The 26,652-nt window shown below is 36.3% G+C and overlaps 3 protein-coding genes across 7 annotated transcripts; 2 read left to right on the top strand and 1 right to left on the bottom strand.

Moving 5' to 3' along the window:
* Positions 1-1,431: 1,431 nt before the first annotated feature.
* Positions 1,432-5,418, bottom strand: LOC106066053 (uncharacterized). 4 transcript variants are annotated; one of them, XM_056010699.1, is made up of 4 exons: positions 5,356-5,398; positions 4,989-5,047; positions 4,347-4,409; positions 1,433-2,656 (listed from the first exon to the last, which is right to left on the bottom strand). In XM_056010699.1, exons 3-4 carry the CDS (start codon positions 4,393-4,395, stop codon positions 1,722-1,724), a joined length of 984 nt encoding a protein of 327 aa, XP_055866674.1. In that variant the 5' UTR covers positions 4,396-4,409; positions 4,989-5,047; positions 5,356-5,398; the 3' UTR covers positions 1,433-1,721. The 4 variants fall into 4 exon arrangements, with proteins under 4 accessions (XP_013080476.2, XP_055866674.1, XP_055866675.1 ...); XM_056010700.1 differs by lacking the exon at positions 5,356-5,398 and having other exon boundaries at positions 5,006-5,027; XM_013225022.2 differs by lacking the exons at positions 4,347-4,409; positions 4,989-5,047 and having other exon boundaries at positions 1,432-2,656; positions 5,356-5,418.
* A 64-nt stretch (positions 5,419-5,482) lies between these two features.
* LOC129922859 (uncharacterized) lies at positions 5,483-10,184 on the top strand. The gene is made up of 3 exons (XM_056010698.1): positions 5,483-5,905; positions 7,013-7,113; positions 7,885-10,184. The coding sequence occupies exons 2-3, from the start codon at positions 7,065-7,067 to the stop codon at positions 9,249-9,251; spliced, it is 1,416 nt and encodes a 471-aa protein (XP_055866673.1). The 5' UTR covers positions 5,483-5,905; positions 7,013-7,064; the 3' UTR covers positions 9,252-10,184.
* Positions 10,185-16,476: 6,292 nt separating this feature from the next.
* LOC129922816 (uncharacterized) lies at positions 16,477-26,370 on the top strand. 2 transcript variants are annotated; one of them, XR_008774726.1, is made up of 2 exons: positions 16,477-16,899; positions 17,447-17,594. XR_008774726.1 is itself a non-coding variant. In XM_056010355.1 (2 exons), the coding sequence occupies exon 2, from the start codon at positions 25,029-25,031 to the stop codon at positions 25,626-25,628; it is 600 nt and encodes a 199-aa protein (XP_055866330.1). In that variant the 5' UTR covers positions 16,597-16,899; positions 24,823-25,028; the 3' UTR covers positions 25,629-26,370. The 2 variants fall into 2 exon arrangements, 1 of the variants encoding a protein (XP_055866330.1); XM_056010355.1 differs by lacking the exon at positions 17,447-17,594 and adding an exon at positions 24,823-26,370 and having other exon boundaries at positions 16,597-16,899.
* Positions 26,371-26,652: the final 282 nt, after the last annotated feature.

Raw genomic sequence — 26,652 nt, 5'->3', positions numbered from 1 at the left:
AGTTAGTAAAAAGTCCCTAATAATTCTTTATAAAGACTATCCTCTAAAAAGTGCTTATGGCGACTGCCTTCAATGACTGCTATCAAGTATCTGGACAGCTCAAGGTTACAAATATTCACCCTCTAAAAAATGAGTGATATGAATTTCACTCTAGTATCAAACTAGGGTTTTACAAACTAGGGTTTTACAAACTAGGGTTTTACAAACGGGTGTTACAAACTAGGGTTGTTACAAACTAGGGTTTTACAAACTAGGGTGTTACAAACTAGGGTTTTACAAACTGGGTGTTACAAACTAGGGTGTTACAAACTAGGGTGTTACAAACTAGGGTTTTACAAACTAGGGTTTTACATACTGGGTGTTACATACTGGGTGTTACAAACTAGGGTGTAACAAACTATGGTGTTACAAAGTAGGATGTTACAAACTGGGTGTTACAAAGTAGGATGTTACAAACTAGGGTGTTACAAACTAGGGTGTTACAAACTAGGGTGTAACAAACTTAGGTGTTACAAACTAGGGTGTTACAAAGTAGGATGTTACAAACTAGGGTGTTACAAACTAGGGTGTAACAAACTGGGGTGTTACAAACTGGGTGTTACAAAGTAGGATGTTACAAACTAGGGTGTTACAAACTAGGGTGTTACAAACTAGAGTGTAACAAACTGGGTGTTACAAAGTAGGATGTTACAAACTAGGGTGTAACAAACTGGGGTGTTACAAACTGGGTGTTACAAAGTAGGATGTTACAAACTAGGGTGTTACAAACTAGGGTGTTACAAACTGGGTGTTACAAAGTAGGATGTTACAAACTAGGGTGTTACAAACTAGGGTGTTACAAACTAGGGTGTTACAAACTAGGGTGTAACAAACTGGGGTGTTACAAAGTAGGATGTTACAAACTAGGGTGTTACAAACTAGGGTGTTACAAAGTAGGATGTTACAAACTAGGGTGTAACAAACTAGGGTGTTACAAAGTAGGATGTTACAAACTAGGGTGTTACAAACTGGGTGTTACAAACTAGGGTGTTACAAACTGGGTGTTACAAACTGGGGTGTTACAAACTAGGGTGTTACATACTAGGGCGTTACATACTAAGGTGTTTCAAAATAGAGTGTTACATACTAAGGTGTTCTACTGTATGGCACAAACTATGAGGTGGTTGATATTTTTCTTTCGACAATTAGCATTTCATAGATTGAAAACACATTGCCTCTATTCTCTTTACATTATGCAGTATATGCGAATGATGTTTGTTCCATAAATCATGCAACTAAAGTAGGTCATTTCTGTCCACTAGACAGAGCTTATTACAGGAAACATAATACGAATTGTATTTCATTGCAGCGTATAAAGTGGTTGATAAAAGTTATAATTATATTTGAAACAAAATAAAAAACAAACAAAATATTTAGATATTTTTTTATTTATATATAATCTGTAATATCAAAAAATGTTATAAAATAAAAACTCCAGAGTATTCTTGCCAAAGTTTTGATAATCTGAGATGTAACAGAGTATCTAGTAGGTAAATAACACTAGAAGTACTTAGCACGATATATTAGAAATGAATACATAGAAAGCCAAAGTCAAATTACATTCAATGTTTGATTTTTGAGCTTTTTTTTTCGAATCTTTAATTGACATTTTTTTAAACATTTATTCCAAAGGTGCTAAATGTAAACCTCACCTATGCAAAAAATGTTTACATTGTCCACTGTTATTGTTTATCTCTTTCACTCCAAAATGTGCTATAATTAACAGTTGTGTTACCGCCACTATGAACATATTCTTCTTTAAACCAGTTCTGTCCGAATACATACACTGGGGCTCCACTGCTGCCTTTACATGTCTGCGCGTCATACACCCAGTTATAACAAAAGTCTGTCTTAATGTTCCTGGTCTCTTGGCTTATCACGTGACCCACAGAGATTTTCTTGTCACCCCCATGAGGATGCGAAACGATTATCACCAATCGTTTTTGATATTTTCTGTCGTTTTCCGCAAGTTTAGTATCTTCTAAATATTTGGTTTCAATGCTTCGCCATAATTTGTTGAAATATTTAATGTTTTTTGAAAGTTCTTCGGCCACAGCTTTATCACATGTGACACACTCTAGTAGACATAAGTCCCCTGCTGTGCTTGACCACCTTTTCGTGGCCCCATGAAATAGCTTACTGCCCCCTGGTTCACAGTCATACAGTAACTTTAACTTGGACTTTTTCCCTTCTGTATCGTCGTAGACCACGTGAGTAGCAGTAAACACTAGAACTATCCACGTCTCTCTCTTACCACTATCCTGTCTAGATCTACACTGCGGACATTGGCAAAGTTTTCGCAAAGTCGAATCTTGATAGACGTCGGCTATTCTGCCACTGCCTAGCAGGCACGTCTTGCTGCCTCTACATTCGTAACCTGGATAGAGCTGGTCGGTGTCATACCAGCGCTTCATCCTTTTCTTGCTACTGTACATCACAGAGATTCTAACAGTCAGCCCAGCCATTGCTTTGACTAGCTCGAAAAGATCGTTCTCGCGATATTCTTCGGGCAGATATTCCATAGAAAACTTGAGGATTTGTCTGTAGTTGTCGTGAGGTTTGACACAGTTTTCCTCAGAGCACGTGTTGTCACTAAGATTAACAGTTTCGTGGGTTCCTAAGGAAGATATTTAAAAAAAATATTAGTATAGAAGCTTCAACTAAATATTTTTTACAGATCCTAAAGTAAAAAAAAAAACAACCCATTTTTATTTTACTTGTTTCTACTTTGCTTTATACTTATTTAGACATTTATTATTTTTATTTATTTTGCTGTCAATTTGTTTGTCTGGTTAAGAAATCATCAGAGTCATGGACCCAATAGTCACGCCACATCAAAAAGCTAAACGCGTCAACCTACGCTAAGAAAAATTAATAAGGTGCATTGGTCTGACCACATAAAAGATACTGAAATCCTAAAGTTGTCTAATATAAACAGTATCAATGGCACAGTAGTCCGCATGCCAGAAAATCACCTTCCCAAACGACTTTCTTTTACGGGAAGCTACGAGCAGGAAAGCGCTCCCAGTGCGGTCTATGCAAGCGCTATAAAGAACCCCTTTAAGGTCTCCTTCAAGGAGTGTGATATTGACATTCATGGCTGGGAGGCACAAATTCTCGATCGCTCCTCATGGCGTGAAGCCGTAAGTGTCGGAGTCAGGAGATACGAAGCAAGGAGAGTGGCCAGCATGAAAGCGCCAAACGAACAAAAAGCTGAGAGAAGAAAGAAGCAGGCCTATCTGCAATTCACGAAACCTACCCATGCCACGTATGCGGCAGGCTTTTAAAGCGAGGATTGGACTTTACAGTCATCTTCGCGTTTATAGGAAATGAGAAATGTGCTCATCTTCGACTGCAAAGAAGGAGCTAGTCGAAGATGAGCACATATGTAACTTTCTAGAAATAAAATGCTAAAACTACATTGGAATATCTGAATGTTCACCGTTTGCTTTAAAAATAAAAATAAATATGTTATAGTCAAAAAATTCTTAGAGCGACTGATTTTTTGCTATGATTTTGTTTATTGTAGGTGAGATTTTAATATTAAACCACCCCTTGCCCTAGCGCAGCCAAGGGCGGTTTGAGTTTAAAACCCTCTACCAGGGGATTTTTCAGTTAACCCCCCCCCTCTTCTATAAAACAAAATTAAAAAAAATGCAAACGACAATCCCTAAATTCCAAGAGCATAGCTAAGGAAGATTATGATTTTAAAACCCCCTTCAAAAAATGTTTTTGCGATAAAACCCCCCTCCAGCGGGGTTTGAAGCTAAAAAACATCTCTCAATAAAAAAAAGCAAATTACACACTCAAAATTCTATGAGCGTTGCCAAAGGGAATTTTGAGTTTAAACCCCCCTTCTGCATGGTTTAAAGCCAAAAACCACCTCTTCAATACAAAAAAAATTACATACTCAAAATTCTATGAGCGTAGCCACAGGGCTTTAAGTTTCAAACCCATTCAGATGGTTTCAAGTTTAAGATCCCCCTAAAGATAATTTTGAAGATGAAAACTCCTCTCTTCAATATTATTCTAAAGTAAACTACAGTATCTTATGGAATGTTTCATAAAATCTAAAGCAAACTACATTCCCTGAATTCCAAGAGCGTAGCCAAGAGAGGTTACAAATTTCTACCACACGCTGGGCTACGCCCATCATATATATATATATATATATATATATATATATATATATATATATATATATATATTTGTGTGAGTGTTTGCGTGTGTACTAAAAAATATCAGCTTCCCCCCACCGGAAAAAAATCCTTGCTACGCCCATGATGTTTGTTTAAAATTTAAATTACCGTAGTCAAATCTGGTTGAGTTTGCTAAGCTTGAAGGACTTGATCCCATGCTTTGATTGTCTTCTGTAAGATAATATAGTGATTGAAAGATGTGGAAGTGGTTTTGTTACGCTATCATTTAATTTAACAGGGTCGGGTTTAAGGGAGGGCTACATTTCCGGTCCTCCACAAGAAAGGGGTCTCCACAAAAGAGAACAAATATTTTCAAATTTCGATGGGTCAGAAATTATTTTTTTCTAACATTAATATCGCATTTTTACGGCTGTCAAAAATGTTGTGATAAAGAAGTGTCCGCTTGTAGCATGCTGGGAAATATGTCACTACAGCATATTAATTTAATTGTTTTGTATTCCATTTAGTAATATTTTTTTTTATCAAACGTTTTGATTAGAAATAAATATATTGCTGCTATCATATTAAAAACAAACAACCATGCTTTACAATACTTGTGTTTCTAGTTTACAAATCACTTTTTTTTTTAAAACATACAATTTTTTTGGGTGTTAAATTAAACATCTGCAAAATATAATTACAAACAGTTGTTGAGCACATTTAGTAAGATAAAATAAATTACAAACATGTGTTCAGTATATCTAGCAAGGCAAATTATGTTCTACTTTAGTATAGGTAAAATGTACTTACAAATGACACAAACTCACATTCAAAGCTTAGATCATAGCATAATGTTGATGGCAACATAACTGGTTGAATAGAATGAAAAAAAAAACTTGAACGCATTGATTTTATTGATTTCTACTGGCACGGAGACGTTCAAATATTCATGACCTAGTTTTTCATTCGGAAACAGCATTTAAAAAATATTCTTATTAATTACATGTTTTTCCTTTAAAAAAAATTAAAACTAAGCCTAACTGTTTAAACGATACAGTACATTCAAACAGAAAGCAAAGATCTAAATAAAACTAAAATTAATTTTGTTCAAAAGTTAACGACAAAAAAAACAAAACAACAACAACAAAATAACAGTAGGTCTATCTATCTATCATACTTATCAGGAGGACTGCGGTCGTGCCGTTGTCTCGGTGGTCCAGCATGCACTGCCCGCTGCCATCCCCCCCCCCCCCCCCCCCCCCGTCGCCTTGCGGGAGGTTTGAAGTAGAAAGTAGATTATCCTCAACTCTAAGGAAATATCCGAAACATGGAAAACATTGTACAAATAATGTTTAACATCTATCTTGGTAGCTCAGCCTATAGAACAATATTGATATTCAAATAAAAAAAATTAATTGTTGCACATATTGTTCTTAAATATTTGTACCAGTGGTCTACAATAAATGTTTGTAACAAGTCAAATTTAAAGCCAGTCAGACGACAATGATTACGATATACACTACAACTTGTCACAGTTGTTAAATAAGTCCGCAAGACTACACGATAACCCTTGACCCAATTATGAGGCAGTGTGTATCACGTATGAGGTAATAACACACGACGTTGGTTACACACTGCGCAGCTAGGCAGCCATCAGTGGCTTGGATCTACAAGCAAGTTTATGACAGAAGAGTATCTTAAGATCTGCAGAGGTTGTAATTTTACAAGTAGGTTTTATTGTTTTTAAATAAAACTTTCTACTCAATCTAGACAAGATTTAGATCTAGCAGAACTTAAGTATTTTAATGTCAAAGAGAAATTGGGGTAGGAACAAATTTCAAATGATCAATGGTACAAATGTCTGCTATAATTCTGTGTTGTTTCATGTCGTGTACAATTGTAAAACAAATTTCTTGACTGATAATAAAGATTATTATTGTAATTAGTATTATTATTGAAAAACTAATTCATGTAAATGATTATGAAATTTACTATCAGTGTTATTTAGGTTTTATATTATCTAGATTAATGTAAAATATGTGTAGATATGTATCTGTATGTGTATATTGCCGGTTTAGTTTATGTACGTAATGCAACTTATTAATTGTTGTTTTGAATTATATTCCACTAAATAGATTTCTTTCTTTAGAAAAAATAAATAAACATATTTTTGTAAATATTGATAGTTAGTATGACAGTAAATATTTAGATAGCTAATACTGTTCTATTTTTTTTTTATTTGTGACAAAAAAATCTAAAACAGTTTGCATAAATGTGTTACAAATATTGTAGATTATGCTCACCGTTTCAAAATAGTCTCCTGTGTTGTTTTTTTCACTATTAATAGTGTAAAAGTGTCGGGGGTTTTTTTGTCTAAAAAACTGATTGCATAGTTGATTTCAAATAAAAAGGTAGCCGTTGCATCAGACCTTTGAAAGGTCTAAAATAATATGTCTGATTTTCATTATCTTTTCTTGTTTTGGGAGATCTACACGGGACGGACGAACCGACAGGCCACACAAAACTAATAGCAGCTATTCCCCCTTTCGGGAGCCGCTAATAAAAAGAAGATTAATATAGATTTCGAAATAGATTAACCAAACATTTTCAAGAACGCCTTATTGAAAGACCATTAACAATAACGTGTGCTACAAGCAGTGCTTACAAACTTTGATTCTACTGTACTTTAAAGTGTGTCAACTTATTGTAAGCCTTTTGAAAGACATAGCCTCGAAGAGAAGGCTTATTATTATAATACAAAAATAAAACACTAGCTGGACACATTTGCACAAACTTTATTGTTTGTTTAATTTTGTATTTGTTTTCCAACACAGCGTTGCTTATTGTTACCTGAATGTCTTCACACTTCTGGATACATAGAGATCAATGGGACTAGTAGCATCCTACTTTACCAACAAACTTGACCGTTTTTATGGTAAACCTTTTTTTTTTGTTCAAGTAACGTTTTGCCTCTTGTTATAAGTTATTTATAGTTATTCATAGTTAATTTTGTAACTGAATCTCTTAATCTACCTCAACTCAAGAAAACATTAAGAAACTGGAACAGACACCAAATAGAGCCGTGAGATTCATAACTAACGAATATTCATATTTCACTATAAAAGTAAAATCACTAAATTTCGAAAGCCTTCAGGACAGAAGACTCAAAAGTAAAGTAGCAAATATACATAACACACTGAACCATAAACTTCAAATACAAAAACAAAATCTAATAAAATACTCAGAAAGACACAAAGATAAAGGCATATTCCTCGTTCCATATGTTAGGACAAATGTGTACTAATTCTTCTTCCCTAGTGCTATTAGAGCATTGAATGGGTTGCCTGAGCCAGCCAGGAAAACCAATTACTTGGCAGAATTTAAGTCATTGGTTAACATCCATGACTAGATGCATGACGCGTAGGACGTAATCTATTTTTGAAGTCACGTCTGTATTTCATAAGATAAGATCTTCTTCCTCTACCTTCTCTCTCTTTCTCTCTCGCTTTCTTTCTGTCTTTGACTCACTTGGCATATACTATAGGAATTGTTTATTTTTGTATATAATAAATGACATTAAAACTAAGTATACAATAATTAGAATACGTATATTTATTCCAAACACACACACACACACATACAGAAAACTAGAATTCAATTGTAAAAAAAAAATTGGCCTATTCAGCAGTAACATTTTTTTCCCCAGGCCAACATGAGGTTGACAAATTCTCCGGCGAGGCTGAAATATCATGTCTACCAGAAGATTGCAAAAAGTCCAAGGGACACAAAGATATGATACCAGTGTATGAGTTTACCAAAGATCATCTGCCCGAACGTTATAGAGATGAGGATGAGATCTACAAGCTCGCCCAGTCTATCGCTTATTTAACGGTCAGGCTGAGAACCTCCTTCGTCAGCAAAAAGAGGCCGAGATACTTACCGAAGACAAACTATGACTACCCTTTGTTTGAGAGCAGGGGCGAGAGCTGCATGAACACCGGCTCGGGTAGAGTCTGCGACGTGGTGAGAAACACAACTGGGAGCTGCTCCTGCAAAAAGTGTAAAGACTCTGGCAACCCCAGTAAGCTGTGGTGGACCATCAAAATCTTCACGGCCACCCACGTCGTGTACGATAAAGACGAGGCTGAGGCAACGACTTGCACGCTGTTCTTTGAAGGCAAAGAGAGCAACAGGAAGCGAGTAGACTTTGATGGGTGCAAAAAGATTTGGCTGGATGTGAGCGGAGACCTTTGCCTGCTGGAGACACCAACCTGCGATGAGACGCTGGCTAAAGAGCTCTTCGCTGAAATCAAACAGTTCAACGTTTATTGGAAGTCTTTGAAGAAAAAGTACCAAAATGACGAGGAAAAAGAAAAACTAATTATTATAGTGTCCCACCCACACGGTCAAGAAAAACGCATTTCTCTTGGGCTTGGGCTTGACATTGGTAAACAGAAAAAACTTGGATACAGCAAATTTATATACACAACTCCCACATGCCCCGGCACGAGTGGCGGTCCCGTGTATGTCCTGGGTTACGATTGGTTCAAAACTGAGTATGTACATGGCGGAGCAATTCTAGAACCAATCAGTGATTCGGACTCATCCTCTGACTCTGAAGGCGCTATGAATCTTGCGTCCCAAAAACTTTCTGATTTGTTCCCTTCCTATGATGAGTCCTCTGTAATGCCATTATCATATTCCTCTATTTACATACATACTGACAACTCAGAAAATTATAGTCTAGACAATTCTTCGATTCAATCTTTGCAGTCAGGTGAAATACAAGACCTAGACTTGAACATGAGGCCTGAGAGTTCCAATGACTCCAATTACTTTTCAGATACTCAATCCCACAATTCAGCCTATTCAAACGATACAGTCTCAGATAAGAGAGTAAATGCTAACATGAAAGCAATGTCTCTTGCTACAGCAATGTCTAACTCTGATATTCCATCCGATTCCATTTCTGATGACCTCACATCCGTGTCAAATGCTGATACTACTTCTAGTTCTAAATCTAAATTTGGGAAGTATTTCAGATTTTCTAATTACAGTGCAAGATGGTACTAACATCAACATACTTGGAACATTTGGGGACTTTTCACCAAGTGTACCTTTATTCTCCATCGAGTCAATGTACTTGTAAATGTACATCTAGTCCTCTTCAGAAACAAGCTGTTACATTGATGTATTGTTTATTGTCTTATAATGGTCGCTATACGATCTCCTCTGTCTGTCTTTCGTGTCCTTTGAAATACACAAACTCTCATACTCAGTATCCAATTCAAACTGAAACTTTCAATAATTAAATAAATGTAACTAACTCTAAATGTGTTGCACAAAATATTTTACATTTATAGAGGTTATCTTTAACGTATTTATCCATAGTGCTAATAGTTGACATATATCAGTGCTAATAGATGTATTATGTAAATTTGTATAACTCATTTTCAGTTTGCTACAATACGTCATACTTATTGTCTTTCTTGCACACCATTCGTTCACACAGTGTAGCATAAACAACTATTGGTTTAAAAACATATTTTAGTTGTTTTTTTTTTAATTTATCAATTGCTATGTAAATTGATCATCGTTGAAAAGGTTTCTTTACACCCAAACATTCTGTTTGTGTTGGTACTTTACTGTTATTCTATTTGTGTCAGACGTTCTTGTGCTGATTGATACCTCTAGTGATAAAGATTTGGTGTAGATGTTACTGGGGAAAGTACGAAATTCTGTTGTGGTGATAAAAGAAAAGAGAATTGTGAAATGTCTTAACGAAGAGGAAAAACGATGGATAGTGGAGTAAAAACAGACTCATAGACATTTTATGTTCCAACTAGGTGTTTTCTCATTACATCTCTTGTTCTTTTTCCACAAACTATTTTTTAAGGCAAATGTTTTGTTCATTTTGACTATTTATTAACTTATTAAGTAAAAGAAAAAATAATCTATTCATATAGATTTACTTTTTTGTTTTTAAATATATATCTTGTAATATTAGATCTTGACTTGCATTTTTTATTATACTTATTTCTCTCTATGAGAAAAAAAACAGAATAAAATGGGAATGTGTACTCTTTATGTTAAAATGAGATCAAATTGGTTAGCTGCCTGGTTATGTGGTATATGCTCTGGATTGTATATGTCCTGGCTTGTATATGCCCTGGATTGTATATGCCCAGGATTGTATATACACTGGATTGTAGATGCTCTGGATTGTATATGCCCTTGATTGTATATGCTCTGGATTGTATATGCCCTGGACTGTATATGCTCTGGATTGTATATGCCCTGGATTGTATATGCTCTGGATTGTATATGCCATGGATTGTATATGCTCTGGATTGTATATGCCCTGGATTGTATATGCTCTGGATTGTATATGCCCTGAACTGTATATGCCCTGGATTGTATATGCTCTGGACTGTATATGCTCTGGATTGTATATGCCCTGGATTGTATATGCCCTGGCTTGTATATGCCCTGGCTTGTATATGCTCTGGATTGTATATGCCCTGGCTTGTATATTCTCTGGGTTGTATATGCCCTGGATTGTATATGCCCTGGCTTGTATATGCCCTGGATTGTATATACCCTGGAATGTCGTCTCGATGGTCCCAGGCTTAAACCTGCAGCCGCAATTAACTCGCGTCCTGCTGGAGGTTTGGGGCTAAAAAGTAAAAGGCTAATTCTCAATTCTCCAATCTAATGAACAAAAATTGTTAAATAACAATTATAAAATCCAACTAATAATGAGTATAAAATTTTGAAATTTCATAATAGCTATTTAAAATACAAGCTGAGGTACTGAATCTAAATATTATGTTATCGTTGTAAAATGTTATAAAATCTTCAGTCTCAAAACTAAACAAGTATAATCATATAATTACGATATAGAGATTTATGATTCGTGAATAATGTTTGAAAGATTTATTCCAATAGTAAAGTCATGTTAGAACCCGCATTGGTAAAGCTCGAGCAGCCTTTCATCAGCTGAAGAATATCTTGGGATACAGGGACTCTGTGATACCAAGTCAATACTGCATTATGAAGCAGAGACCTGGAGAACCATTGTCACCACCATTAAAATAACAGTTATTCCCCTATCTCAAAAAGATTCTTAGAATCTGCTGGTTAGACAAGATCACAATGTAGCAGATATTTATTTAGAGACCCCGGCGCAATCCTTCATTCAACAACACAAGCCCTCACCAGGAACTCCAAAAGGAAAGTGCAAGAAGGGACAGTCAAGAAATACCTGGCAATGGTTATAGGACCAGGCTCTTAAATTATTTTGAGCAAATACTTATTTACCGAAATAAATATTTTACAAATACAGTTAATTGGACCAGACTATCACTTCCTGTTGTCGTCCGATTACCCGGCTTCAGCTGTTCATAAAACGTTTTGATCCAGGTCATACATATTCGACAGGAACATTTACATTCAATTCAATGTTTTATTAAATGTATGACATCCTAACAATCTACACAATTTTCTGTTGATTTATATACATACAACAAAAGATTGACGCCTACCTTCAAACAGATGGAGGTTTCTTACAAAGGCCTCGGGATGCACATTTGGGACAAAAGCAAATCCATGTAGATGGCCAAAAGAAAACCTAAAAATGGACCACCGCGGGACAACGTCTAGTGCTCCTCGATATCTTCGGACTTTAATAAAAGTTTATTATAAACATTATTGCTATCATAATTTATGAGACTTGGCGTTGGTAAAAATGTGATCAACTTGTTTCGAGTCCTTTCAGCTTATTGATATCCTACTCAATATTCTTTATAGTCAAAATCTAAGACTTTCCTGGGTTAAAGAAGTTCTTATAATTTCCTTAATGTTCTTGATAACATTTAATTTGCTTGCTAAAGGGCCTATCTCCAAACGTGATCATCCTCACTGTGGCATCAAAAGTATTAAGTGACTTCACACAGAAAGTTTATTAAGTGACTACACACATAAAGCTCATTATTAGACTACACACAGAAAGTTCATTATTAGACTACACACAGAAAGTTCATTATTAGACTACACACAGAAAGTTCATTAAGTGACTACACACAGAAAGTTCATTAAGTGACTACACACAGAAAGTTCATTAAGTGACTGCACACAGAAAGTTCATTATTAGACTACACACAGAAAGTTCATTAAGTGACTGCACACAGAAAGTTCATTAAGTGACTGCACACAGGAAGTTCATTAAGTGACTACACACAGAAAGTTCATTATTAGACTACACCAAGACGTTTTGATCTTTTTCACGTTCCCTAAAAACGTTTGAAGCAAAGTTACAATTCCCGCAACTCTACCAGTCATTGAAGTAATCCATTAAAACCTATACTAAAGAGTTTAGGCAAATTTAATTGCTGATTTTCTATAAATGACGTCGCTTTATCAAATAAGTCTGAGGCTCTGGTTTTCCCATGGAGTGACTCAAGGTCAATACATTTTAAAATATGTTAAAAGTAGCCTTGTATAACAAAGCTTACACTATAAATGTCAAGCAGATTCTTACAAGACTATTGCAAAGAAGGAGCACGGTAAAATCCAATGTGTACAAAAACATAAAATAGTGTTCTGGGTTTATAGATTGATTAGTACTATAACAGTGTTGGTCAATTTTGGTGTCGTAATACCTAGGGAGTTCAATCGAGACCTATATTGAAGGCCTGAACACTGATCAGCAACGTCGCAACCTGTGTGCAGTTTAGACCAATAGCTTGTTGCTATGTCACAGGTCTGTACTATTATTTATTTTTTATTCCCCATTTTGGTCAATGAAATCACCGAAGACTGCAAGTGTGTGCGCGCTGTCCTCTTTGCCTTGGAGTCGCTCAAGGCGCTAGAGAATTCTTTTATGGCATCCTGTTGTGTCAGCAGCCTGGAGCGTAGAAATTTATTACAGTCTTTAAAAAAATGCGTTTTGTAATGCGCTTACAAAGCAGGACAGATACAGGAACGACTGCTCTCAGCAAATTTCTACACTGATGGTATTTAAACTGACCCGCCTGGGCATGAGCATTGCTGCCCTTAGAGAGGTAAGTTTGGCCTGACAACTTTCATAGCAAGGTCATTGTTGAAGTGGAGTTTTGAGCTTATTTTAAACTTGCGTCTTAAACAGTGTTTAATTACTTTGCAGTGTACGGCTGTCACGTGGTTTAGACAAGTGTCTTTTGCTTTCTACCAACTCTGTTAATTTTTTTTTCTCTACTCGTAATTCTTGTGCGAGGCGAGAGCGCCTTGCATTTTTTGTTTTGAATTGTTTGCTACGTCACAAAGTCCGGTGGCATTTATTGGTCATTCTTTTGCCATAAGGAAGTTCACACTCGGAATTTGGTTGAAACGGACGGTGTGTTGGTCTGTAACAAGATTATTAATCTGTGTAAACAAGTACTAGTTCCTTGGAATTATTATTCGGTAGGATTTTTAGACCCCTGTTTTGGATGAGTTACTTCGTTTGTGAAAATGCAACGGCGCCTGGTGATTACATATGCCCAACCTGCGACCACAGCTGTGTATCAAGGATTGGCCTCTTTAGTCACACAAGAATTTGCAAAGGGAAGCTGTCATTCCCAGAGACATAAAATGCCACAGACTTCGTTTGTGATATCTCTTATTATATGTTGTATGAGGTTGTCACTATTTCTAGTATTAGAGTAGAAGTTGAGTTTTGTGTTTATTTCGTTTATAGGGTGCCAGTGTTGGAGTTGTATGTACTAATCTCGATTCTTTGCCAGAGTAGGCGTCGATATCTTCTCAGATGTATCTATTACAATCAGGTTTAGAGGTTATTTAGGTTATTCAATAGCTAAACAAAATTAAGGTCGCGAGGTTCAACCTGTCAATATCATCTAGTTCAGTGTCACAAAGAGAGTGTAGAGTAGTCTGTCAATATCATGTAGTCCAGTGTCAGACAGAGAGTGTAGAGCAATCTGTCAAAAGACGACCCATCAATGTATTTCAGCAATGACGTTTTTGCCAGACTATTTGTTGTTTAGTTTAGCATAATTCAATTCTTCAAGGCATTTAAATACTTTATGGCCAATAACTTTTGTGGATCAGTCATCATCATCAAACTCCATTTGAGTGAGGGCTTGAGAGGTTCAAATCCTCTCTTGCAAAAGCCCTGGACAGAAACCCTGCTGTCTTGCGTAGTGCATAAATGTCGCCATACAGGTCGAGAATTTTTGGTTTCCCAGACCTGTCGAGACGGAGATCAGCAAGTCTGGGGCAGTCAAACAGAATATGAAACACGGTTTCCTCTTCCTCCCCGCAGCGGGGGCACCGTGAATCGAAATTTGGCCATAGCCGTGAGAAATATGAGCCAACAGGACAATGGCCTGTCCTGCACTGTGCTATAATAGCTTGCTCAGGTCTGGACAGCCTCCACCACGGGGAAGTGCGGTCAGGGCGCTCATATGCTCCCAGACTCCACGGGCTTTTTGGGAATTGTCCCAGCACTCAAATCACTTTTCCATTTCTGTTTTTTTTTTAAATTATAGCCAGGGCATGATGAAAACATACAGCCTGTTCAGTGGGTGGAATTTGCCCACCCTGGTGGGCCAAGGAGTCTGCAACAGTGTTGCCAGTCACACTTATGTGACTCGATACCCACTGCATTATTACAGGTGTGCCATAGCGTTGTTTAATGTTATGTGAAGTATTAGTTTCTTTGACTTTTTTTTTCTACAATACCGGTACCTTTATTTAAGAACGCATTTAAGAATATTTTCATGTCTATATTCTTAGTTATTATGATTTAGATGCATTTAGTGTTTTGATCGAGATTTGATATCGGCATCTCTTGTTTTTGTTCAATCTTGTTTGAATGCTAAATAACTCTTAAAGTTCAACTGCATAGAGTAACATAGTCCTGATATATTTATAATTGATTTGATTTTTGATTTTTTATTTGAGGCACATCGGCACAATTTAGGCCATGTCGTGCCTGCAGTCCCTTAAGGATCCCTTTCTCTCTAAACAACAAGGGCCAGATTCTATACAGTCATATCATTAAAATCAAGGTCTATTCATAGTTAAAATAGTAAAGGAAGTAAAAATTTAAATATTTGGTAAAAATCTAATGTAAATAGTGCATGTTCACAAATTCATAAATCAGATCTTCGTAGATAGCCCCACTTCCCGGATAAAGCCCAGTACCTTCCCAGGGTCGACATTATCAAATAGTGTATTTAAATTAGTGACTCTAAAATATTTCGCCCTGACATCCTGGTATCTGGGGCAATCAACGAGGATATGTTCCACGGTGAGGCGAGAGTCACAGTACTCACAAAGTGGGGGCTCCTCTCTCTTCAGTACAAATGAGTGCTTGATGTAGGTGTGGCCAATCCTAAGTCTGGACATGGTCGTGCTACCACACCTTGTCAGACCCTTAGATGTGGGCCGCCACCTGACATCCGCCACAATCTGCCTGAGTTTACTGTGAGTCTCAGCCTCCCATCGGTTCTGCCACTCTCGATAGGTGGCAGAGGCAATACTTTGTCTCAGGTCCGAGTAGGGAATTTGGGTTCCTGACACCGCATGATTTAGGGCTCTCTTTGCTTCTCTGTCTGCGGCTTCGTTTCCCTCAATGCCAACATGGGAGGGGACCCAGATGAAGGTGACATCCCTACGGTCGGCTGTTATTTGGTCCAACAGCTTCAGGCTCTTATGTACCAATGGGATGTCAGTCTTCATCCGCCTCAAAGCTTGCAATGCAGATTTGGAGTCGGAGCAGATTATAAATTTCCTCCTTTCTGATGCTTTTACGGCCATAAGTGCAAGCAATATTGCGTGCAATTCGGCCGTAAAGATGGAGCAGCCATCGGGGAGTCTACGGGAGATTGTTTTGTTCCGAAAGGAGCAGGCACACGCGACCTTTCCCTCCATTTTGGATCCGTCTGTGTAGATGGTGCCACAATCTCCGTAGCTCTCCTGCAGTTCCCTAAAGTGGACTTGTAGTATGCTTGGGTCTGTATTTTCTTTTTTGAAATTAAGGAGGGATAAATTTAATTTGGGTTTATTCATTAGCCAAGGAGGGTTCTGAGGAGTTTCTATTTTAGAGATTTGGTCAATGGGTGGGGTTAAATTTTGGATGGGTTCTCTCATTCGAAGGCCCAACGGCTGTATGACGTTAGGCCTTCGATTGTGATATATTTATGTGTGTGCATGTATTTACATCCGTGTATGTTGGCTGACAGTGTTAATGTCCTGGTTACAAAGTCAACCCCCCCCCCCAAAAAAAATAATTTTGGATCCGTTCTTGTTGTGATGGTTACTTGTATACATTTTAACGTCTAAATCTTAGAAAAAAAATTATTTGCTAACAGGTTCGATGATATAATCAATAATAGAAAAAATCAATTCTTAGGAATGTTGTATAGAGACTGCGTCAATGTAAAGTATTGTAAAGGTGGCGCTCCAAAAACGAAACCGAAAGCCTACTTAAACTATTCTGAGTAATGAAAAAAAAAACAATCCTTAAATTTGTATGTGAGTGTGTGTGTGTGTGTGATTATTGTGTGTTAATGTGTAAGCTCAGGAATAGTAGGCTAACCCTGTTGTTCTTTGAGCTGTGCTTTAATTGATCAGAGACACCATTTCATTCCAGCGCTTGGTTAAAAAAATAAAAATAAACCCACAACTCAAATGGGCCATATATATTCTTACTTCTTTCAAGCTAGAGATATTCTGTATGGTAAATATTTCTTTTCAACTAGTTCTATACTTTTGATTTGATTTTGATTTTAAATATAAATAAACAAAGCAGTAAATTTTAAAAAGAAATTACGTTTAAAAACAAAAACAAAGCTAATCTAAGGAGAAGAACCGGCACATTTACTACAATATGTCTCAATGCTGCAAGGTTTAACTCCCCTTTGTCTATATAAAACAAAATTAATTAATTACCCCTCTTTGTGATTTACAGACTTTACATTTTGTTTTATTGATTCACGTATTGTCATCAACTAGGAACAGTTACGCAAGATTTTAACTTGATCTGAGAATGGAACGTAGGAGGAATAGTATAAGAGACTCTGGCTAGACAGTGGGAGGTAATAGAAGCTTGGGAAAAAAAAAGGTAGTTTATATTGCTTGCCTAGAAGTCAATGCGTTATTTCCTTGTGTGCTACAGTTAGCATTCTCCAGAGTTTTCTATTAATTGATTAATATATATATATATATATATATATATATATATATAAATCAATTGTCTGGAGGTATTTTCTGCTTATTTAATGCAGGTCATCGTGGGTCATTTTGTACTTAACGGAAATGATCCAGTTGAGAGCATTATTAGGATGTCAACATTTGGAATTCAACATTAGGATGCCAACATTTGGAATTCAACATTAGCATGTCAACATTTGGAATTCAACATTAGGATGTCGACCTTGGGAATTCAACATTAGGATGTCGACATTGGGAATTCAACATTAGGATGTCAACATTGGGAATTCAACATTAGGATGTCAACATTGGGAATTCAACATTAGGATGTCAACATTGGGAATTCAACATTAGGATGTCAACATTGGGAATTCAACATTAGGATGTCAACATTGGGAATTCAACATTAGGATGTCAACATTGGGAATTCAACATTAGGATGTCAACATTGGGAATGCAACATTAGTATGTCGACCTTGGGAATTCAACATTAGGATGTCGACATTGGGAATTCAACATTAGTATGTCAACATTGGGAATTCAACATTAGGATGTCGACATTGGGAATTCAACATTAGGATGTCGACATTGGGAATTCAACATTAGGATGTCAACATTGGTAATTCAACATTAGGATGTCGACATTGGGAATTCAACATTAGGATGTCGACATTGGGAATTCAACATTAGGATGTCAACATTGGTAATTCAACATTAGGATGTCAACATTTGGAATTCAACATTAGGATGTCAACATTGGGAATTCAACATTAGGATGCCAACATTGGGAATTCAACATAAGGATGTCAACATTTGGAATTCAACATTAGGATGTCAACATTGGGAATTCAACATTAGGATGTCAACATTAGGAATTCAACATTAGGATGTCAACATTTGGAATTCAACATTAGGATGTCAACATTTGGAATTCAACATTAGGATGTCAACATTTGGAATTCAACATTAGGATGTCAACATTGGGTATTCAACATTAGGATGTCAACATTGGGAATTCAACATTAGGATGTCAACATTTGGAATTGAACATTAGGATGTCAACATTGGGAATTCAACATTAGGATGTCAACATTGGGAATTCAACATTAGGATGTCAACATTGGGAATTCAACATTAGGATGTCGACACATTTGTTGGAATGTGTTGCTAAAAGGCAGATACTACTTTGTTTACCTGATGCTAATTTTCAACACGTTAGTTCTCCATTTTCCCTTCATCGTATCAAGTAGGACTGAAACTTTGTAAATATTTGTAAACATATAGGCTACAACTAAAAATCTATGTATACAAATTAATTTTCACAAAATCATACATTTCTTTCAGGTCAACACGAGGTCTATGTTGCTTCTTTAGGCTGTTCTCAGTGTGAACATAAACTTGAGCACCAGGACATGATTCTTGTTTCTCGAATTTACAAAGTATCACCTCCCAGAGAGATACAGAGATGATGAAGACCTCTATGAACTTGTGAAGTCTATTGCCAGTCTGACTGTACGTTTAAAAGCTAACTACGTCAGTGAAAGAAGACCAAGCTATATATCCGGAACCAACAAAGAATATCCATTGCACGAATGGCGAGGAACGAAGACACTGAGGACTGGAACTGGCCGAATTGGTGATGTTGTGAAAAAATCGAAAGGATGTTGCACTTGCAAGAGATGTAGGCTCTCCATGAATCCAAGTCGTGTCTGGTGGTCTGTGAAAATATTTACATCAACCCACATCGTGATGGACGACGGAGAAGCAGGGGATACAACATGCACATTATTCTTTGATGACACACAAGATACAAGTCGAAGAGTCGATTTCATTGGGAGAAAATTGAAATGGGGCTCAAGCACTGTGGAGCTGGCTTTGCTGGAAATTGATACGTGTAATGAAGAAGTTGCCAAGAATCTCTTCGCTGAGATAAAAAGGTTTAACACTAACTGGAAAGTGTTTCATGATAGATACAAGGACGAGAAAGACATGGAGAAACTTGTTATCATTGTATCCCATCCTCATGGAGGAGCGAAGCGCGTCTCTGTTGGCTTCGGCGTGGATGTTGGTCAAGAAATGAACCTTGGGTACCGTAAATACATATACACAACACCAACCTGCATGGGTTCTTGTGGAGCGCCGGTCTATATCTTGGGCAAAGATTGGTTTCGTACTGAGTATGTACATTTGGGCACTTTCAAGTGTGGTGTGTCTATAGCGACATCTGAGACTATTGACAAAAGTGAAATTCCTGAAATATATAAGAAATACAACAACTATAGCGCTCGTTGGTACTATCAGAATTGATAAATTATGCAGTGGCGTAGCTATTGCGAGGAAGTATTTGAGAATTCCCCCGAATTATTTTTTTTTTCATTAATGTCATCATGTCGAATATCAAAATGCATGGGACCCTAAAGAGGTCAAGCCCCCAAATGATGTCAAATCCCTATCTACGCCACTGAAATTATGTGTTCTGATTTGATGTAAACAATTATATGTAAACATGAAAAACGGTTTCTTGAAATATGTCTTTACTCTATATCAGGGTTTCCCAAACTGTGTTACGCGAAACGCTAGTGTTCCACAAGCGCTGAATAGGTGTTCCACGAACTACTGGAATCATTAACTGGTGGTTCACTAAGCGAAGTGTTACGTTAAATATTCCAACTGTGCATGCAACCATGTGCTCTCTTCTATGTCAGCTAAGTCAAGTTTGCGCCATAAGCTGGTCTTTTAAGGGTTTCGGTGTTACGTCGACCACTTTTTAGGTCACCAAAAAAGACTGTCTTTGGCATGCGTTCGTCTGAGATTCGTCTCCCATACAGGATACTGCTCTGTCCAGCGTAACTGTCGGACTTAAAGAATTCCCTCTATACAAAGGCCGCGGATACACATTTGAGACCAAAAGAAAATTTGCTGCCGAGGACAGACGCAGACGCTAAAAGAAAATCTTAATCGAGCATCGCGGACAATGGTTATGCTTGCCCTGGATGTGGTAAGATATGTAGGTCACAGCTGCAATCCTCATTAATTTTCGGACTCTAAGACAAGCCTTATTATTATTATTATTATTTTGCTGGTGAATTATTACCATGTGTTCATGCTTCAGTGTCTACCTCTCCTGTACCAAAACAAAGGAAATGGTCATAACACAACTTCTCTACGCCTTACTTGCTCACACTAAACATGATATCCATCTAGCGGTCAACGAGTTTGCGTACACTGCAGCCTCTTTTGATTTAACTATAAACCTCGGTAAAAAGCTTGGAGTTAGGGCCAGGAGAGATCTGAATGGATGGATGTGTAAAAGCAGGCCATAGCACCACTAGGATGGATGGATGGCAAAAGCCGGTATGAACTTCCTATAGTCCGACAGTCAGGCTGGGCAGGGCACGTAACCCGTATGGGTAACGAGCATATTGTTTGGCGTAACAGAGGTGCCCCACGGAAACGTTTCTTTAGAAAACTAATGCCATGATTTAAGTCTAATAAGAAACAAGACTACAAAGAGAGTTTGTGTTACACAAACTCAGAGGCGGCCCCCGTCGAAGTCGGATCTGCATATTCGCAAATAATATTCAAGAGGTGATTTAATTTTGATGTAAAATGTTTTACACGTTTCGGATGTTCCTTCAGAGTTGAAGATAATTACTTCCTTGTCCAAACCTCCCGCAGGACGACGGGGGATGGGAGCGGGCAGGGTTTGAACCCTGGGCCATCCATAAATCTGAACGACAGTCCAGCGCGCAAGCCGCACGAGCAGGCAGCCATCCGATGGTCAAAAGTAATAATGTTTCAAAGATTCATTTGCCGTAAATTTAAATTTAATAAAAAAATAGTAGATTAGTTTTAGTATATTAAAACATTACAATATTGATCAAAACGTTTGGAAATGAAAATCTACACTTTTTTTTTACACTTTAAGTTTAGAAATGGAAATTCTACATCTTAATCTAGTCTATTTTAGTCTAAACTAGATCTAGAAATTCTAGATCTAGACTCTAAAATAATTTTAATTAGAATATAAATCCAGATCTAGATATACTGTAATAAAAATCTAGATCTAGTTTAAAAAATCTAGATTAGATCTAAATCAAGATATCATTCCTTTTTTAAACGCGAGTCACATAACGAGGCTTAATAAACATTACTATACCGAGTTCTTTTTTCATTTCATTTGAAGAATTAATTCCATATAACGTCAGAGGGAAAAAAAAACACTACGTCACACGGCCTAGCTAGACTAAAAATCGCCTTCATCTATAAGAGCCATTTATCGAGTGTTCATAGACTTTGGTGCACCGAGTGCGTTCTTTAAGCATTTCATTTAAAGAATTCATTCCATATGACGTCAAAGGAAAAAAAACACTACGTCACACGGCCTAGCTAGAATAAAAATCGCCTTCATCATTACGAGCCTTTTATCGAGTGTTCATAGACATTGGTGCACCGAGTGCGTTCTTTTAGCATTTCATTTAAAGAATTCATTCCATATGACGTCAAAGGAAAAAAAAACACTACGTCACAAGGCCTAGCTAGACTAAAAATTACCTTTATCAACACGAGCCATTTCTCGAGTGTTCATAGACATTGGTGCACCGAGTGCGTTCTTTTAGCATTTCATTTAAAGAATTCATTCCATGTGACGTCAAAGGAAAAAAAAACACTACGTCACACGGCTTAGTTAGACTAAAATATGTTTTCATTAATACAAGCAATTTTTCCGAGGGTTAATAGACATTGGTGCACCGAGTGCGTTCTTTTAACATTACATTTAAAGAGTCCATTCATATGACGTCAAAGAAAAAAAATTCCATTACCTCACAATAGGCTAGTACCGGTACCATAAAAAAAAATGTCTTTATTTACACGAGATATTTAACGAGGGTTCATAGACATTGGTGCACTGAGTTCTAATAGATATTATTTAAAAAGGATCAAAGCCACATTGTTTTTGCGTTTTGTCTGTCAGTCGGTCTGTCCGTTATCTTGATATAAAAAAAACAACTAAAAGTTATTAAAAATTGATTAACCTTTATTTTACTTTTCAAAACATCGCAATAATTTTTAGGTATGAACACAATTGAAAAGTTTATATAATAGATTGTTCCGGATGTTTGTATAAATAGTAAAAGAAAAAGAGAATTTCAGATAAATGTAATACCGTTAATTAAATTTTTTGGATGGTCTCGTATAAAAATTAGATGTACTACAGCCACGTGGAGATATTTTCATACCTTACTTTGGTGTTTGGATTCTGTTTTCCTTAAAAATCGGAACATAATATTAACGATAATTAGATTTTTTAATGTTTTAGGTAGAAAGTTAAATGTACTGTAAGAGAGTAGTGAGTTAAAATATTTTTCATAAAAATCCGTAAAAACATTATTTCGTAAATGAGAAGATTATTTGTTTATTAATTAGAAGAGGGAGTTCAAACAATTATTTGGCGTTAGTAGATTTTTAAATAAATTCGGAAATTTCTGGCGACGATTTGTAAGAAACAAAATCCGGAACTTTCTTTATCGATTACAAAACTTCTATGCTATGTTTTACAAGAAAATTAAATGTCTAAAAAGTAATTTTCAGTAATCAATTCTAGTAAATTACTTTTTTTAAAAGCCTTATGCGATTTCAAACAATCATTAGGCATAATTCATGATTTATAAAACAATATCCGGAACATTTTTACACTTAATGAAATATATGTCAGTATATAGATTATGATTTAGCATTAATATGCTATTTACATAAAAAACGGAACAACATATTATTGATAATGTGTTTTTGCAACGTTTAAGCATGGAAATTGAATGTAATATAAGTTAGAAGAGCAAACAAACATTTGTTGGCGTTGATTAGTTTTGCACAAAAAAATCCGGAACAATCAATTTTAGATACTTAAAACTATTGAGATGTTATGGGAGGAACATTTAAGGGTAAATCAGATTTTCAATAGCTTTTAGAGTTCTAGTTTTTTAAATCTAATCGTGACGGACAGACCGACCAACAGACAAAACGCACAAAAATAAGCTTCTTTTATTCGGATGGGGGCACTAAACAAAAAATAAATAAAATCTGATTTTTTTTAAAAATTTAAGGAATTGGTTTAGCACCTGATCATGTTGCGACGTTACGCTACTGCACGAAAATCGCTGCATAAAAAGTCCATTTAAAAAAATGTGCGTGATATTTACATACAAAGTGCATTATTAGCCTTTATAAACAAACAGAAATGTTTTCTTTTAATTTTAGCAGCTAGTTGACCAGAAAAAACGTCTTTAACTATTATTTGTATTTGTTGTAAACATTTCCTGTACATTTTAAAAATATATTTGACTTAGTGATACTGAAAATACACAAAAATTGTCCATCTTTGTTAGCATATTGTAACATTGCCTCCCTTACATTTACGTAATTGTTTTAGAATTGGTGTATTTTTATGAAAAAATGGCTTTCATAATTAATTTTATAAATTAAACGGTTTGCTTTTAGAAAACCAAAAGTAGCCGTTGCACCTAAACTTTTCAAGCCGGATTTAATGATGAAATAATATTTTTCATATCTCTTCTAGTTTTCGAGATCTGAGTGTGACAGACGGACAGACGGACATTTTGCACAAACCTAATAGCGGCTTTTTCCCCTTACGGGGGCCGCTAAAAAAGCGCCATTTTACTTTGTCACTAAGTGCATGTTTTACCCTATAACGTAGAGAAGTTACATTGCAAAGACTTTCTTCCAAGCCAATAATAGTAAGCCTACAATAGTTTTACGCAAAAGATGGATTGTAAAACTATAAGACGGACGTGAGCTGTAGTTTGTCTAGACTGTAGGAGGACTTAAAAGACTTTAAATTTAATCGACATGTACAATTAGGCCTACAATTAGAACTAACAGAACACTAAAACAACTCTTCAGATTAGTAGTCTTTATCCGATCGTTCATTTTCGTAATTACAAGAATATTCTCAAAATGACTTCGGGTATATAACCTTCCGAAATTATTTAACAGAGCGAGGTTCGGCCACCTGGTACAAAAATATTCTCAAAATGACTTCGGGTTAATATCCTTCCTTAACAAATTATTCATCCGAGCTAGGCTCGGTCACCTGATATTAAGAAACTTATCAAGCAACGAATATGAGGGAAAATGTCACGTGTCTGCATGTTCTTTATAGACATTAGAATAGTTTGCTGAAACATGGCATGAATATTCCATAGATCTAGATGTATAATATGTTAGAGGTCCAAACCACCAGGGAATCTGAATTTGTACAAAATATAAACTTTCATATGTTTGTTTGTTTAATAATTTTTGTTTATAGACTTATTAACTTGTTGTTTTTTTCAATTGATTTATGCCTTGTGTGAATGAATAATTGGGAAAAGTTTCAACATTATCCGAGAATGTTTGTAAAATGTTTGACATGTTTCGGATGTTCTTTCAGAATTGAAGATATTCTACTTCCTAGTCCATGCCTCCCGCAGGACGACGGGGTATGGCAGCGGGTAGGGAGGGTATGAACCATGGGACATCGTAACAACCGAACCCCAATCCCACGTGCATACCTCATGACCAGGCAGTGAAGTGAAAGAAATAACGTGTACAAACTTTGTACCAGACATACAGAGTGAGTTGAACTTTGTACCAGACATGCAGAGTGAGTTGAACTTTGTACCAGACATGCAGAGTGAATTGAACTTTGTACCAGACATGCAGAGTGAGTTGAACTTTGTACCAGACATGCAGAGTGAGTTGAACTTTGTACCAGACATGCAGAGTGAGTTGAACTTTGTACCAGACATGCAGAGTGAGTTGAACTTTGTACCAGACATGCAGAGTGAGTTGAACTTTGTACCAGACATGCAGAGTGAGTTGAACTTTGTACCAGACATGCAGAGTGAGTTGAACTTTGTACCAGACATGCAGAGTGAGTTGAACTTTGTACCAGACATGCAGAGTGAGTTGAACTTTGTACCAGACATGCAGAGTGAGTTGAACTTTGTACCAGACATGCAGAGTGAGTTAAACTTTGTACCAGACATGCAGAGTGAGTTAAACTTTGTACCAGACATGCAGAGTGAGTTGAACTTTGTACCAGACATGCAGAGTGAGTTGAACTTTGTACCAGACATGCAGAGTGAGTTGAACTTTGTACCAGACATGCAGACTGAGTCGATATGGTCTTTGGAAAAACAAAACAAAACAAAAATGCACGTGTCTTTATTGCGTGTTTCAATGTGCACCTTCTAAGAGCATCAAGTTCAGTGGGCGACCAGGAAAATGGGCGACACCATTAAAATCAAGTTAAACATGTGCAGTTTTCATGTTGTTGGTTGGTCGTTGACTTGTAGCCCCAGACTGCTAGCAGATCTACAACTAAACCAATGTAGGCGTATTATTTATTTTAAACTAGAAAAACGTTTTTAAAATTCATTTTTTTAAAGACAATACCTCAATTAAACAACTTAGGCTAGAATTTAAAAAAAAACAATATTAAAAAATAATAATAATAAACTATCCTGTGTCTAACTTGTGACTTTGACAAAGTTCATTGAACGAACGATTTTACCCATTCGGCCAGCCGGAATTAAAGATTGTATCTACCTGAGAAAATATTTATTGGTGTCAAGTTTTTTTTTTCTACTTTCCTGCTGTTGGCCTTGTTGACGTAAGCTGTGTCAAGTTTTTTCCACTTGATGTCATATGGAAAATTTTCATTAATAAAACATTCAAGCCAAACTTATATTTTCGATAAACATTTTCAAACCGATATAACGGTCGACCTTAAGTTTTCCTCTTGTGGTCAAGGACTCGAGATTTTTTTCTCTCATGTAAATACATAGACCTTGAAATTTTAAAGAAAATCGTTTGAGCCGTTTTCGATATAAAATATATATACAGGAATTGCTCGCTTAAGAATATTAGATAATATCATCAATGAAACTATTTTTTCTTTGCCTTCTTGTGTAACATTAAATTTTGGTGAAAAATATATTTGTAAATTGTTTATTATGTGTTTGTTAATTAAACAACAATTTACTGTTTAGGGCAGCTTTTCTAAAACTGTGGGGGGTACGTTCCCCCGTGTGCCTTTGTTATTACAGCCTAGTTGCTATTCTAGTGAGTTCAAATATTCTGTTAGTAGTTTAGGTCCCAAAATTCTATAGTGGAAAATTAGACTAATGGGAGATACAAGCCAATGGTTTTAGTGTATCACTTTGGGTGAATCTGGAAAATGTGTAAAATGAATCAACCAATGAAGTCAATAACCACA

Source organism: Biomphalaria glabrata, chromosome 14 (assembly GCF_947242115.1).
Source record: "Biomphalaria glabrata chromosome 14, xgBioGlab47.1, whole genome shotgun sequence".
NCBI lineage: Eukaryota > Metazoa > Mollusca > Gastropoda > Planorbidae > Biomphalaria > Biomphalaria glabrata.
The sequence above is the reverse complement of the archived record's forward strand: the minus strand, read 5'-3'. Positions and strand labels throughout refer to the sequence as shown.